Genomic DNA, 17,086 nt, shown 5'->3' with positions numbered 1-17,086 from the left:
CTTTTTGTGTCTGATTTATTTCACCTTGCATAATGTTTTCAAGGTTCATCCGTATTGTAGCATGTGTCAGAATTTCATTCCTTTTTATGCCTGAGTAATTAACGTCCACATTTTGTTTATCCATTCATTTTATGAATGGGCATTTGGGTTGTTACCACATTTTAGCTATTGTGAATAATGCTGCTATGAACATTGGTGTGCAATTATCTGTGTAAGTTCCTGCTTCTTTTGGTATATATCTAGAAGTGGAATTGCTGGACCACGTGATAATTTTATATTAAATTTTTTGAGGATCCACCAAACTATTTTCCACAGTGGCCGCACCATTTTACATTCCCGCTAGCAATTCAGGAGAATTCCAGTTTCTCCACATCTTTGCCAATGATTGTTATTTTCCATTTTTTAAAATAATAGTCATCCTGATGGATATAAAGTGGTATCTCATTGTGGTTTTGATTTACATTTTCCTAATGGCTAGTGATGGTTGAGCATCTTTTCATATGTTTATTGGGCATTTGTATATCTTCTTCAGAGAAATGTGCATTCAAATCCTTTACCTATTTTTGAACTGGGTTGGTTGTTTTGTTGTTGAATTGTAGTTCTTTATATATCCTGGATATTAATCTCTTACCATATTACTTTGCAATTACATTACTGATTCATTAAAAAGAAAACTATTTCACTATACTTTGAATTTATTACTCAGCTAATTTTGATAAATTTATATTTTTGAGGAAATTCTCCAGTTTGTCTAAATTTTGTAATTTATTGGCATATTTTTGATAATATTCTCTTACTGATCTTTATCTTATTTTTTAATATGTCCTTTTATTCAATAAAGATGTATTTTATTTTATTTATCTTTGTTTTTGTAATGGTTTTTGTTCACCCTATCTCCAGATTCAAAACAACCCATTGTCTTCCCAGCAGTGTCTTGCTTCTGTTGTTGTGTTACTGTTACTTGCTGAATTCTGTGTTACCCTGTATACCCGTGTTTTGCTGTCTATAATGTGCACTTTTTTGCCTAAATTTGTGAGGGAAAAATAAGGATGCGCGTTATATATCGGTAGGACTAATTCCGTATTTATATAAATGTTTGTAATTCTTTTATTTATGTTTATGAGTTAAAAGTGTAACTTTAGAAATCAATAACTATGTCTGTATGCAAAATAATATCCTGTAATACGATAATCAGTTTTGTTGAACTTAGGATGAACTTGCAACCAGGAAGAGTTATTGGCCACCTATGATGCGTAAATGCCATAAATTTGTTACTGGTACATAAAATTTCTTGTACCTTGTATCTCTTCTTGTGTTTTGTAATTATTACATAAAATTTCTTGTACCATTATATGTTAAAAAATAAATGCTAAAATTCCTTCGTGATACAAAAAACAAGTATCTGAATATAAACAAATAAACATTTGAATTAAAAAATTAAAGTGAAAGATATTTTCCCTGAAAGATTGGGCCCAAAACGTGGGCATGCATTATACACCGCAAAATGTGTTTTTCCAGGGTTAATTTTTGAGGTAGGAGTCAGAAATCACTCCCCCCAAGATAATCAGTTGGCAGGAACCAGAACTCTTCACATAGAATTTAGCAATTTAGTCTCATAATTTAAAATATATCCTTTAGGTCACTAGATATTTACTTACTGAACTAGAAATGGAAGTTTGGTTTTTTTGATTTGTAGTTTAATGTGGTTTTTATTAGATCTGATTTTTTCAGGAAACTTTTATTATATAGTGTTTATGAATTAATTTTCAGGTGAATTGAAGGAAATGAGAATTGTTATTTAAAACATTATTCTCTAGGGGTGACCAGATGGCTCAGTTGGTTAGAGCGTGAGCTCTGAACAACAGGGTTGCCAGTTCGATTCCCACATGGGCCAGTGAGCTGCACCCTCCACAACTAGATTGAAGACAACCAGCCACCACTGAGCTTCCGGAGGTGTGGCCAAGTGGCTCGGTTGGTTAGAGTGCGAGCTCTTAACAACAAGGTTGCTGGTTCAATTCCCGCATGGGATGGTGGGTTGCGCCCCCTGCAACTAAAGATTGAAAACGGCAACTGGACTTTTAGCCGAGCTGCGCCCTCCACAACTAGATTGAAGGACATCGACTGATGGGTCCAGATTGAAGGACAATGACTGAGGGGTCCTAGAAAAACCACACTGTTGCCCAATATTCCCCAATAAAAATGGGAAAAAAAAAAGACGTTATTGTCCAACATGAAGGAATTGGTTAGTGAAGAGGAAGGTACCATCCAGTTAGACAGTATATTTTATGAGAGTAGGGATCTTATCTATAATCCTAGCAGCTCAAGTAGTTCCTGACACATGGTAGATACTGATAAACTTTTGTTGAATAAGTGAAAAATCAGGGACCCTGAAGACAGAACAGTAATGTTGTTTTGGGTATTGAGATAAAGGATGGATGTGTCATAGTTAGAAATAGGTATGAGGTCAATTATTCACAAATTTGAATGTTTATAGGAATCACTGGGGAACTTGTTAAAAATATGGAGTCCTGAGTTCCACTCAGAAATTCTGATTTAGTGGCTGTAATAGGCAGAAATAAATGTCCACATGCTAATTGCCAGAACCATGAATATGTTTTGTTAAATGATGGGGGAATTAAGGTTGCAGATGAAATAAGGTGCCAATCACTTGACCTTGAGATGAGGAGAGTATACTGTACTATCTAAGTAGGCCCAATTATTTAGCATAATGTTTTCAAGGTTCATCTGTGTTGTAATCACAAGGATTCTTATACGGGGAAGAGTCAGAACCAGAGAGATGACATTATGATAAAGATTCAACTGTCCATTGGCGACTTTGAAAAAGTTTAACATTTTTTGAAATGATTTTTAAAAAAATGTTAGCTTGACATGACAGTGAATTCCTGTTGGACTTTAGTAAGCATGTCCTCTTTTTTATTTCTAATAGATTCACTAGCTTGGTGGAGCCAGCCAATGGTATTGCTGTAGTCAAATATTAGAATTTCAGCAATGCACTCTTCAAAGACTTTATGATCTCCTTGTGGAGAAATGATGTTTGAATGAGTATTGCAGAGTATTAATGTTTTATATACATGCATATAAAAAATTCTTATTAAAAGACAGATGCCAACTAAGATGATTGATAATAGATAGATAGAATCAATAGATAATTTCTGGCCTCCTGGGAGTTTAATTAGCTAAGAATATGTAAAATAGTGTATGCCATACTTTGATAAGGATGAGAGTTAAGGGAAGATAGAATGAAGACAATGAAAATATGACGTAAATAAAAAAATATTTTCATAGGCCTTTCAATATTTAGGCAGAGAACTTGACTTTTTGATGTTGACAGCAATAGTCCCTGTTGAGAGGCTGATGTAAGGATAGAATTTTTGAATTTTGGACTCCTGAACAAATGTCTCACCACTCTTTCTCCCCCATTTTTAATTTTTTCACAGGACTGTATTTTTCTGTTCAAGGAATATCAGACATCTTTTCACAAAACAAGAAAACAGATTTTAGAGTCCTCAGGGGAAAAATCTTTCGAGGTTTCAGAAATGTACATATTTGGAAAATTTGAAGCTTTCTGCAAAAGACTGGAGAAGGTAAGCATTGTGCATTTGCAGTACCCACACCCAACCACACCTTTCTGGTTATTTAGTGCTTTACATACTGTGTTTCCCCGAAAATAAGACCTAGCCAGACAATCAGCCTCTAATGTGTCTTTTGGAGCAAAAATTAATATAAGACCTGGTATTACATTATATTATATTATATTACATTATATCATATCATATCATATATCATATCGTATATCATATCGCATATCATATCGCATATCATATCATATCATATCATATCATATCATATCATATCATATCATATCATATCATGTAAGACCTGGTCTTATATTATAGTAAAATAAGACTGGGTCTTATATTAATTTTTGCTCCAAAAGATACATTAAAGCTGATTGTCCGGCTAAGTCTTATTTTCCGGGAAACACGGTAGTGTTGTTAAGAACTGTTGTTCCAGATCTCTTGTGTCACTATTGCTATGACTCATTTGATATTACTCACTGTACTTTATTATAACTTATTTCTTTATTTCTGATTCTGCCAGTCACACAAAAGCTATTACAAACTTTTACCTTTCTCAAGACCTCAATACTACCTCTACCTATGGAGTTTGAATTTAAACGCCTCTGCTCTTAATCACTGTATTATGCTGAGAACAAATGTTAGATTAAATACCTGCAATACCTGGCAGAACCCAGTAGTCCTGTCATATCTGGATGTATAGGCACCTTCTCTTTCTAGGCCAGTATATAGGGTGTATACACAAACATTGTGTGGATGATGTCTTTGCTGGGCAGCCATAGGTTAGAAAATTCTGCACCTTTGATTCATTTATGAAGAGTGGCTGGGGAAGAGTGATATTTTTTTCAGGGCATATAGGGCAGCCCATACCACAGGCTTCTTGGAGTCAGCCTTTGCAAACTCTATAAAGATACCATTTAGGTACCACCCTCCCCACTTCTCCACCATCCTGCCAACTCTTTAGGTCCTGGTAGTATTTAGGATCCCGTTCATCATTTGTTGGAAGTTGCATAGGTTGAAGGACACATTTATTAGATGTGTCCAGAACCCTATTCTTCATTTGTAACCCCCTGACACAGCCAGGATAGGAAAATATGAATGCGAAAGAGAGCCAAGTTACTGAGTGTGGTCTTTCATACATACTTCTGTCGGGCTGTTTTTCATTTGTTTCTTTAGCAGTTTTGTTGAGCTATAATTCACATACCATACAATTCACTCATTTAAAGTATACAAATCAACATTTTCTAATATATTCACAGGGTTATGCAACCATTACTACAATCTAAGTTTAAAATATTTTTATTTTCACTAAAAGAACCCTAGTTACTAGCAGTCATACCTCATTTCCCCCCTCTACCCAGCTCTAAGCAACCAGTAATCTGTTTCTATAGATGTACCGTACCTATTTGGGACATTTCATATAAATGGAATTCTATGATATGTGTTCTTTTGTGACTGACGTCTTTTACTTAGTATAATGCTCAAGGTTCATCTATGTTGTTGCATTCCTTTTTATTGCTAAATAATCTATGTTTGGGTATGCCATATTTTATTTATCCATTCATTAGTTGATAGACATTTGGGTTGTTTCCACTTTTTGGCTATTATGAATAATGCTGCTGTGAACATTTCAGTGCACATTTTTGTATGGACATACATTATCATTCCTCTGGAGTATATGCATAGGAGAGGAATTGCTGGGCCATGTGGCAAGTCCATGTTTAACTTTTTGAGGAATTGCCCAACTGTTTTTCAAAGTAGCTGTAGCATTTCACATTCTCATAAGCAATTTATGAGGGCTCCAATTTCTCTGCATCCTTGTCAATACTTGTTATTATCTGTCTTTTTTAATTTAGCCATCCTAATGACGTGAAGTAATATCTCACTGTGGTTTTGATTTGTATTTCCCTTATGACTAATGATGTTGAATTCTTTTCAAGTGCTTATTTTCCATTTGTAGTTCTTTGGAGAAATTTCTATTCAAGTCTTTTCCACATTTTACATTTAGTTATTTGTATTTTTATTGTTATTTATATATTCTGGGTGTAAGTCCCTTATTATAAATGATTTGCAAATATATTCTCCCATTCTGTGAATTATATTTTTACTTTCTTAATGGTATCCTTTAAAGTGTGATAACTTTTAATTTTGATCAAGTCTAATTTATCAAAATTTTCTTTTGTTGCTTATACTTTTGGTGCCATATCTAGGAAACTATTGTATGGGGCTGTTTTGTGAACAACAGGGATTTCTTAGGGAGCACATATAAAATCAGAAGAATTATGGCATAGGTCAAATTAATAAATAGACCTTATTGGTCAGGACATTGCCCACAAAGACACTTAATGTTTTTGAATCCACAAAAACCTGGAGGTGGGTCCTAGTTACCCATATTTTATCCAGGAGCCAGAATCCCAGCCAACTTGGGTACACTTTTATGCTTGATAAAGTTTCAGGGCTGGAACTTAATGGTTAACCCATTAGCAATAAAGATCTTTGTGGCAGCTCTAATGCCGGGCATCATGGGCATCCATTTGTGACATAGCAGCCCAAGCATTCCTGATGCTAGGAGTGGGCAGTAATGGCCAAATGCATTAGCTACTTCCCCTGCCCCACCTCTGGAGAAGCCCTGCCTTTACTTTAGTCTGAAGAACCTCATGCAGAGGAGAAGGTTCAAGATGGCAGAATAGGTCAGGGCTGTGCCTGCCACCTCCCAGGATCACATTAAAATTATAATTATAGAGCAATCAACCTCAAGAATCATCTGCAGACTAGCTGAATGGAACCCTTATAACTAAGGATATAAAAAAGAGGCCACATTGAAACTGGTTTGTGGGGTAGAGACACAAAATGGGCTGACCTCATATCTAAACATAGTAGTTGAGCACCGGGAGGGACACCTCAGCAGGGGAGGTCCCACTGAAGAGTGAGGGGTCCCAGACCCATACCGGGCCCCCCACCCCAGGGGTCCTGTGCTGGGAAGAGGAGTCTCCAAAACATCTGGCAGTGAAAATCAACAAGGATTCCATTGTCCATCTCAGTGAGATGGAAAGCAGCTGGAAACCCAGATGTTCTCTTCAAGGGCCTGTGCTCAGACTCACTCACTTGCAAGCACTGACCCTTGGCTCTGGCGTAGAGGCAGCAACTTGAGAGACTCCAGAGACATACAGGGAAAGACTGAGCTGTATGGCTAATGGCGAGGGCTAAAGAGACAGCTGCCATTATCCCTGTGTGGAACCTGCCTACATGAGGGCACCATGTGTCCTGTGTTGAACCCTCCCTCAAAAGACCAAATCTGAGACCTCATTGGTCTGGTAAAATCCTTGGTGATTCCTTGGGACCCTGCCATGCCTAGCTAGTGAGGGGGCACTCTCAGCTCCTGGGTAGCCAGCCTCACCCCCAAACTGTGAAAGTATTTTACAGCAGCAGACGGCCTGTGGCAGCCTGGAGAACTTTTGGTGGTGGTCAGTTAGCCCTAGCTTCTGCTGCAGCCTTTGTTGGGCAGCTCTTAGGGTTCTGCAGGCCAAGGTGAGTGATGGCTGGCCTCAGTATTCTCAGGGCATTTTGTGGGGTGGCCACAGGCTCAGTGCTGGTGCAGAACGTAAATCTGCATTAACTTTGTGAAAACCACTGGCCACACCCAGTTACTCCCTGGGACCCCACCCCACTTAACTCACATGACATCACCAGGGATACTGTCAACACCAGGTCAGCCAAACTGGTCCGTGCACCTAATGAGACTCTTTCAGCAGCTGAGCCTTATGGTCAGCCCACAGGTGGCAACAGGCCTAGTGGGGGCCCTGGGCCTTTTGCTAAGCTGACCGAGGCCCAATTCTGGTGGCAGCTGGCCTTGGTTCACAGCAAGGACACCGGCATACACCTCCAGGTCCATTGCAGGCAGCAACCAACTGCATACAGCCTTGGTAGCAGGTAGCCCCAGGCTGGTCAGAAGCAAGGCTAAAATTGACCTGCATGGGAGCCCCTCCCAAGAGGCACTAGAAACAACATACCCATACCGCAGCCTCAGACCACACCAGAGCACTACCGAATTGGCCCCACAAGTGGCACACCCAAAAGGTGGTCCCAACAGGCATAAGAACCTGCTGGGACAAATCCCCTTCTGAAGGGTCAGCCCCTACACAGCAGCTTATATTTTGTGGGCATAGCCAATCCTCACAGCCAGTCAGCCTAAGAGTCAGTACCACCCAGTGAAGTGCCAAAAGCAGTCAAGGCTCAATAACAACAGGAGAAGACACATCACACACACAAGAGACACTTCCTGGAGCATCCAGTCCAGGTGACCAGGTAGATTGTGCCATTGGACACCTACTCCATAAGGCCACCTGGCAAGACTGAGAGACACAGGAGACCTACCTCATACATGGAAGCAAACACTGTGTGGCAGCCAGAATGAGGAAAAAAAGAAACATGTCCCAAATAAAAGTACAGGAGAAAACTCCAGAAAAAGAAATAAAATGGAGGTAACCAACCTATCAGACACAGAGTTTAAAACACTGTTATAAGCATGCTTAAGGAACTTAGAACTTCAACAAAGAGATAGTAAGCATAAAGAAGGACAGAAGAAACCGTAAAAGAGAACCAGTCAGAAATAAAGAATACAATAACTGAAATGAAGAATATACTAGAAGGAAACAACAGCAGATTAGATGAAGCAGAGGATCGAATCTGCGATTTACAAAATGAAGTAGCAGAAAACACCTAATAGGAACAAAAAAAGAAAAAAGAATTAAAAAACATGAAGATAGTTTAAGGGACCTCCCGGACAACATCAAGCATAACGACCTTTGCATCATAAGGAAAGAGATAAAAGGGAGCAAGGAATGGAGAACATATTGGAAGAAATAATGACTGAAAACTTCCTTAACCTGGTAAAGGAAAATGACATATTAGGCTAGGAGGTGCAGAGAGTCCCAAACAAGATGAATGCATAGAGGCTCACACCAAGACACATTATGATTAAAATGGCAACGGTTAAAGACAAAGAGAGAATCTAAAAGCAAGAGAGAAGACAATTAGTTACCTACAAGGGAGCTCCCGTAAGACTATTAGCTGATTTCTCAACAGAAACTTGGCAGGCCAGAACAGAGTGGCAGGAAATACTCAAAGTGCTGAAAAGCAAGGGCCTACAACCAGGATTACTCTACTCAGCAAGGCTGTCATTTAAAATTGAAGGAGAGATAAAGAGCTTTCCAGACAAAAAGAAGCCAAAAAAATTCATTACCACCAACCCAGTGTTACAAGAAATGTTAAAGAGACTTCTTGAAGAAGAAGAAGAAGAAGGGGGAAATTAAACAAACAAGATAAAAAATATGAACAGAAAAGTGGCAATAACTACCTATGAGTAATCACTTTAAATGTAAATGGATTACATGCTCCAATCAAAAGACACAGAGTGACTGAACGGATAAGAAAACAAGACCCATTCATAAATGCTGTCTATAAGAGACCCACCTTAGATTGAAAGACACACACAGATTGAACGTAAAGGGATGGAAAAAGATATTTCATGCAAATGGAAATGGGAAATAAAAGCTGAGGTAGCAATAATTATATCAGAAAAAATAGACTTTGAAACGGAGACTATACTAAGAGACAAAGAAGGACATTACATAATGACAAAGGGATCAATCCACCAAGAGGACATCATTCTAGTAAACATCTATGCAGCCAACACAGGAGCACGTTAATATATATAACAAATATTGAATGACATATTGGAATATTTTCCAATATGATCACATGTTAGGCCACAAACAAGTCAATATGTTTAAGAAGATTAAAATAATATCATATGTCTTCTCTGACCACAATGGTATGAAAATAGAAATCAATTACAAAAAACTTGAAAAACACACAAACATACTAAATAACATGATACTAAACAATTCATGCATTGAAAATGAGATTAAGGAAGAAGTCAGAAGATACCTTGAGACAAATGAAAATGAAAATACAATGACCCCAAATCTATGGGAGAGAGTGAACGCTGTCCTAAGGGGGAAATTGATAGCAATACAGGTCTACCTCAAGAAACAGGAAAAATGGCAAATAAACAATCTAAGTTTACACCTAAAGGAACTGGAAAAAGAATAGCAAACAAGTCCAAAGTGAATACAAGGAAGGAAATAAAGATCAGAGCGGAACTGTTAGATTGGTGCAAAAGTATTGTGGTTTTTCCATTTGTTTTTCACTTTTTAAACCGCAATTACTTTTGCACCAACTTAAATGAAATAGAGGCTTAACAATACAAAAGATCAGTGAAACCAAGAGCTGGTTCTTTCAAAAGATAAACAAAATTGATAACCTTTAAGCTGAGTCATCAAGGAAAAAGGAGAGAGGACCCAAATAAATAAAATCAGAAATGAAAGAAAAGTTACAACAAACAGCACAGAAATGCAAAAAATTTAAACAAAATACTACAAGCAATTATATACCAACAAATTGGACAATCTGGAAGAAATAGATACATTTCTAGAAGCATACAGTCTTCCAAGGCTGAATCAAGAAGAAACAGAAAATCTTAACTGATTACTACTAATGATATCGAATCAGTAATCAACAATTTCCCAACAAACAAAAGTCCTGGACCAGATGGTTTCACAGGTGAATTTTGCCAAACGTTCAAAAAAAAGAATTAACATTTATTCTTCTCAAACTATTCCAAAAACTCAAGAGGAGGGAAGGCTCCCAAACTCATTGTATGAGGCCACCATCAGCCTGATCCCCAAACCAGACAAAAACATTACAAAAAAAAGAAAGTTATAGGCTGATATCTCTGATGAATATAGATGCAAAAATCCTCAACAAAATATTAGCAAACTGAATTCAGCAATACATTAAAAAGATCATATACCACGATCAAGTGGTATTTATTTTTGGCATGCAAGGTTGGTTTAATATTCATAAATCAATTAACTTCATACACTACATAATCCAAATTAAAAATTAAAAATCATATCATATCAATAGGTACAGAAAAAGTGTTTGACAAAATTTGGCATCCTATTATGATAAAAACTCCCAGCAAGTGGGAACACATATGACATATTTCAACATAATAAAGGCCATATATGACAAACCCACAGCTAACATCGTACTTGATGGGGAAAGCTAAAAGCATTCTTTTTAAGATGAGAACAAGACAAAGATGTCCACTTTCACCACTTTTATTCAACATAGACTTGTTAGTCCTATCCACAGCAATCAGACAAGAAAAAGAAATAAAAGGCATCCAACTTGGAAAGGAAGAAGTAAAACTGTCATTATTTGCAGGTGACATGATACTATATGCAGAGAACACCCAAGATTCGGCCAAAAACCTATTAGAATTGATAAGTGCGTTTAGTAAAGTAGCAGGATACAAAATTAATATTCAGAAATCAGTTGCATTTTTATACACCAATAATGAATTACCAGAAAGGGAAATTAAGAAACCAATCCCATTTATAATTGCAAAACAAATATTTAGAAATAAATCTAACCAAGGAATAAAAGTCCTGTACTCAGAAAATTCTAAGGCATTGAAGAGAGAAATTAAAGAAGATACAAATAAATGGAAGCATATACCATGCTCATGGATAGGAAGAATTAATATAGTTTAAATGTCTGTATTACCCAAAGCAATATATAGATTCATTGCATCTCTATCAAAATACCAATGGCATTTTTCACTAGAACATATAATCCTAAAATTTATATGGAACCATAAAAGACCCTGAATAACCACGGCAATCTTGAGAAAGAAGAATGAAGCCGGAGGTAGCACGCTACCTTAACTATACTACGTGCCATAGTAATCAAAACAGCATGGTATTGGCGTAAAAGCAGACACATAGATCAATGGAACAGAATACAGAGCCTAGAAAAAAAATCCATGCCTATATGGTCATTTAATATATGACAAAGGAGCAAGAAGATACACTGGGGTAAAGATAGTCTATTCAATAAATGATACTGGGAAAACTGGGCAGATGCATGCAAAAGAATGAACTGGACCATCTTCTTTCTCCATATGAATAAACTCAAAATGGGTTAAAGACTGAAATGTAAGACTGAAACCATAAAACTTCTAGAAGAAAACATAGGCAGCAAACTCTCAGACATTATGCTTAGTAATATTTTTACTGATGTATCTCCTCAGGGAAGGGAAACAAAAGAAAAAGTAAACAAATGGGAATATATCAAACTAAAAAGTTTTTGCACAGCAAAGGAAACCATCAACAAAACAAAAAGACATCCTACTGAATGGGAGAATATATTCAGTGATATATATGACAAGGGTTAATGTCCAAAGTAATAATAATTTAAGAAAGTATACAACTGAACACCAAGAAACCAAACAATGCAGTTAACAAATGGGCAGAGGACCTGAATAGACATTTCTCCAAAGAGGGCATAGAGATCGCCAGTAGACATGAAAAGATGCTCAGTGTCACTAATCATCAGAGAAATGCAAATAAAAACCACAATAAGATCTCACCTTACATCTGTCGCAATGGCTATTGTCAGTAAAATAACAACAACTGTTGGTGAGGATGTGGAGAAAAGGAAACACTTGTGCACTGTAGGTGGGATTGCAAATTGGTTTAGCCACTGTGGAAAACAGTATGGAGGTTTCTCAAAAAATAAAAAATAGAATTACCTTATGACCCAGCAATTCCACTCCTGGGGATTTATTCAAAGAAAACCAAAACACTAATTCAAAATGATATATGCACCCCTATGTTCACTGTGGCATTATTTAACATAGCCAAGATATGGAAACAACTGAAATGTCCATCAATGGATGACTGGATAAAGATTAGGTGGTATATATGTACAATGGAATATTACTAGGCCCTAAAAAGAGTGAAATCTTTTTTTTTTTTTTTAATTTTATTTTATTAAATTTATTGGGGTGACAATTGTTAGTAAAATTACATAGATTTCAGGTGTACAATTCTGTATTACATCATCTATAAATCCCATTGTGTGTTCATCACCCAGAGTCAGTTCTCCTTCCATCACCATATATTCAATCCCCCTTACCCTCATCTCCCACCCCCCACCCCCCGCCCCCCTTACCCTCTGGCAACCACTAAACTATTGTCTGTGTCTATGAGTTTCTGTTTCTAATTTGTTTGTCTTGTTCTTTTGTTGTTTTTGGTTTATATACCACATATCAGTGAAATCACATGGTTCTCTGCTTTTTCTGTCTGACTTGTTTCGCTCAGCATTACTCTCTCAAGATCCATCCATGTTGTCACAAATGTTCCTATATCATCTTTTCTTACTGCCGAATAGTATTCCATTGTGTATATATACCACAACTTCTTTATCCATTCATCTATCGAAGGACATTTTGGTTGTTTCCATGTCTTGGCTACCGTAAACAAAGCTGCAATGAACATTGGAGCACACGTGTCTTTATCTCTAAATGTTTTCAGATTTTTTGGGTAGATACCCAGGAGAGGGATTGCTGGGTCATATGGCAATTCTATTCGTAATAAAAGAGTGAAATCTTACCATTTGCGATAACATGGATAGATCTAGAGGGAATTATGCTAGGTGAAATAATTCAGACTGAGAAAGACAAATACCATATGATCTCACTTATATGTGGAATCTAAAGAACAAAATAAATGAACAAATACAACAGAAACATTTAGATACAGAGAAGAAACTGACAGTTACTAGATGGGAGAGGATTGGGGGGGCTGGGTGAGAAAGGTGAAGGGATTAAGAAGTACAAATTGGTAGTTAACAAAAGAGTCATGGGAATGTAAAATACAGTATGGGGAATATAGTCAATAATATTATAAAAACTATGTATGGTGCCAGGTGGGTACTAGACTCATCAAGTAGATCACTGCATAAATTATATAAATGTCTAATTACTATGCTGTATACCTGAAACTAATGTAAAATAATACTGAATGTCAAGTATTAAGAAAAACAGTGACAGGGATATAAAGTCTAGCATAGGGAAGATAGTCAATAATATTGAAATAACTATGTACAGTGTCAGGTGGGTAATAGACTTACTGAGGTTATCACTTTGTGAGGTAGTATCAATGTCTAATCGCTATGCTGTTTTGTACACCTGAAACTAAAAAATCCACAAAACCCCTTGTTCCACGAGGGCTCAGAAACCAGAGCTAATGCAGCACCTCTAGGCCTTACATGAGGTGCCTTCAATTTGTGTGTTATCCCAACTCTCCTGCGGGAAGTCTCTGGCTGACTGGCATCTCTCCCAGGTGTGAGTGGTGGACGTGATGTCCAGACTCTCAAAGAATGGGCTATACAACTTACCTTGAAGTGTGGCCATGATTTTGTGAAAATCTTGTAGAGATAGTTACTGAGCTGCCTGAATGGGCTTTCCCTGATGAGTGGGGCCCAGTAGGGGTCACTGTTAGGGTACCCCTGTGAATTCTTAAATAGTGAAGAGGAGAGTCAGCTGGACAAGCTAAGTCAGAGCCTATTTGGGAAGGGTATGATTCAGATGTCAGGGTAACCAAGAGGCACAGTCAAAGGACAGACGGGACTGAGACTGGGGTTGGAGAGCTGAGACCTCAGATTTAGGCAGAGATATTGGGGATCATTACTGAATAAGTGAGGGAGGTTCTAGTGTGTCAGCTTTTGGTGCCCAAAATGCACCCTTGTTTTTAGTGGGTGGACACTTGAGGTGCATTGAGTGTTAGTCTGTGCTGAGGAGGCAGAATTAAGTGTGTACACTTTTCTTTGCTGATTCTTCCTCTTCTTTCCATGTAAATTTTGGTGAATGTTTATGTGTCCCAGAGTTTAGTTTTGTTTTCTTCTCACCTTGAACATCTGTGGGAGACAAGTGAAGGGGTGGGAAGCTCATAGTGCTGGGGGGAGACTTAATGACGTGGAGATGAGGGAATCGTAACATGGTGAGAGCTGGAAAGGGTGCCAAGGTTGGTGAGCAGAAAAGGGATTATAATTTGCTTGGCAACACTGAGGGGTCAAAAGCTGATAAAGAGAGACTTGTTCCAAAGCCAAGGCCGGGACAAACTAGCAGGAGCTCGGTCCTGGTTGGTTCCCGTAATTGGCTTTTACATTGCTGCCATGGGGTGCGGGAGGCAGTGGCTCAGTTTGGCACCGACTGCTTTCTCTGCCTCTTTATGGCCTCATCCAGCCATGGACAAAATAGAGGACATATTAGAGACAGGAATTTCATCCCAGTCTCTGGCCATTGGGGTCAGGTGGTAGGAAAAGGGATAAAGGGCAGTCTTAGTGGGATAGAAAAACAGAGCAGGTAGGTAGTTTAGTTCTTCAGTGTGTTTTTTAAAATTTGTTTTTGTTTTTTAAGGTGAATGGAGTGTACGTATTAGTGGGAGACCCAGCTATTTCTCATGTTTATATAGAGCATAAATGCTATAAATTCCAGGTGGTCTGTATTTCCTGAGGGTTTGGACTGGCTTCTAGGATGACAATGGTTTTTGGAAGTGTATGGAAATAGTGGCAGAAGAATGACAGTTGCTCAGAAAATGGTCATTTTGCGTTGACATTTGCAGGACTTTATGTGAATTCTGCTGGCTCTGTAGGACTGGTAGTGTTGTCTTCTTGGTGTGTAGTAGTTGGAGGGCTCCCTTGAAACATTTTATTTTCTGTTTGACCATTGGACAAATGGGCCCACCCTGGAGAGCTTTGAGCATTGTTCTCCAAAACAGGAATCAAAATGGGGAATTATCGATGAAGAGTAAGGAACTGAGTAGCCAGTTAACATGAAAAGAGTTTTTTTTGGTGCAGTGGGTGGTGTTGGTACATTGAGATGGGTGCAGCCATTTCTGCACTAAAGTCCATTGTGAGGGTTTCCCAGAGCTCTTCAGGGGTCAGTAGTGATGGCAGTCATTCTTCAGTCTTCTGGGCCTTCCCACCTGAGTGCAGGGGAAAGGGAAAACAGACGTGGATTTCTGCTAGTGTGACATATCAGAAGGATAGTGAGGGGAAGGCCAAGAAGATTGGTAAAGCTTCTGAGTCCAGTGATCCAGTGAAGTGATTTTCAGAAAATTCTCAAGAATAAAAGGATGAAGCTGTGTAGACATCTCCAAGGGCTTTTACTCCAATTCTTTTTTTCCTCCTTCTCAAAGACAAAGTGATCAAATTCTGAAAAAGGTTGTGAACTCTCTCTGGAGAGTTTAGAACACCATCTGTCTTAAATAGAGTAGTACTGATTAGTGACAGAGATTTGTCTTCTATTTTATCTATTTTATCTCCTTTGGTTGGTTTTACCTAAATGATTCTAGGACCTGTTTATTGGTTTGTTTTTTAAATCAATGATTCATTAAGAGCTTATTCTAGGGATGAGTGCTAATATCCCACTTGTAAAATAAAACAATACTTCTCTTTTTAAGATTACAGAAATGATAACTGTTGTGCAAACATTCTCAGCCTTGAGTAATTCTACCATAGAGGGAATAGATATTATGGCAATAAAATTCAAAAATATATATCAAGGGGTTAAGAAAAAGCAATATGACATCCTGGATCCAAGAAGGACAGAATTCGACACAGATTTCTTAGAGTTCATGGCAAAAATCAGTGCTTTAGAGGTAAGTAATTATACATACTTTTACTTTAGTAAAGCTCAAATGTAATCAATAATACTGGAATTCACATATTTATTTTTTATTACCTTACTCTTGCAAATTGATCAAAAATATTTCCTAGTGTGAATAATTTTTCAAGTAGTCCACAAAATATTTTCCACCTTTATAAAAATGAAAAATTAGCATATTCAATAAAAGATGTCAGTGAATAACCAGAAACCCAAAGGACGATTGTAGCTAGCATTCATTTTCAGTTTACACTAAAATTTGTATTCGATTTTTGTTGTGCCAAGGAGCCAATGTCATTCTTCCAGAATGAGGGAATATTTGTCATCCTTATTCTTTGTTTCAAGTGTGAAACGATTTGAGGACAGATTAGGAAGGGGGGGTCACTCTCCACTTGGCCCTGCCCTTGACGGCCATATTCTCTCTGCAGTTTAGGGGACAGCTCTTAAAGGTCCTTGTCCTGTTTATCAGAGCCTCAGGGCCACTGGAGGGATGAAGGTAGTTAACAAATATGTCTGGTGAGATATAACATCTGTCTTTCTCACCTTTTGTATTTATATGACCTCAGTTACTCCCTTACTGAAAACTACTATAAAACCAGGTTTAGCCCCAGGGAGAGATCCCCTCTTTGCTGCACAATATCCTGGAGACACAGGGAGGGACAAGAATATACTCTCTCCACTGCCTGAGTCTGAAATTTTTGCCACGTAGGTGAGGAAAAGTGTGTGTGTGTGTACAGAGGGTGCCATAAAATGTATACACATTTTAAGAAAGGAAAAAACTGTATTAAAATTACACTGATGGTAACCAGTCTGAGCACCTCTTGTAATTGCAGAAGTCAAACATGACTTGTATTCGTCTTTTGTTATCAGTATATACTGAGTATTACAATTTTAATACAGTTTTTTT

The 17,086-nt window shown here is 37.8% G+C and overlaps 1 protein-coding gene across 1 annotated transcript in view; it reads left to right on the top strand.

Moving 5' to 3' along the window:
* Positions 1-17,086, top strand: part of DNAH8 (dynein axonemal heavy chain 8) — a 369,939-nt gene that overhangs the window by 56,311 nt on the left and 296,542 nt on the right. Inside the window, exons 12-13 of the mRNA XM_088795770.1 lie at positions 3,459-3,605; positions 15,977-16,174. Of these exons, the coding sequence (XP_088651896.1) occupies positions 3,459-3,605; positions 15,977-16,174 (345 nt within the window). The remainder of the gene's footprint in view (positions 1-3,458; positions 3,606-15,976; positions 16,175-17,086) is intronic.

Source organism: Rhinolophus sinicus, chromosome 2 (assembly GCF_057876585.1).
Source record: "Rhinolophus sinicus isolate RSI-liver-muscle chromosome 2, RSI-T2T, whole genome shotgun sequence".
NCBI lineage: Eukaryota > Metazoa > Chordata > Mammalia > Chiroptera > Rhinolophidae > Rhinolophus > Rhinolophus sinicus.
The sequence above is the reverse complement of the archived record's forward strand: the minus strand, read 5'-3'. Positions and strand labels throughout refer to the sequence as shown.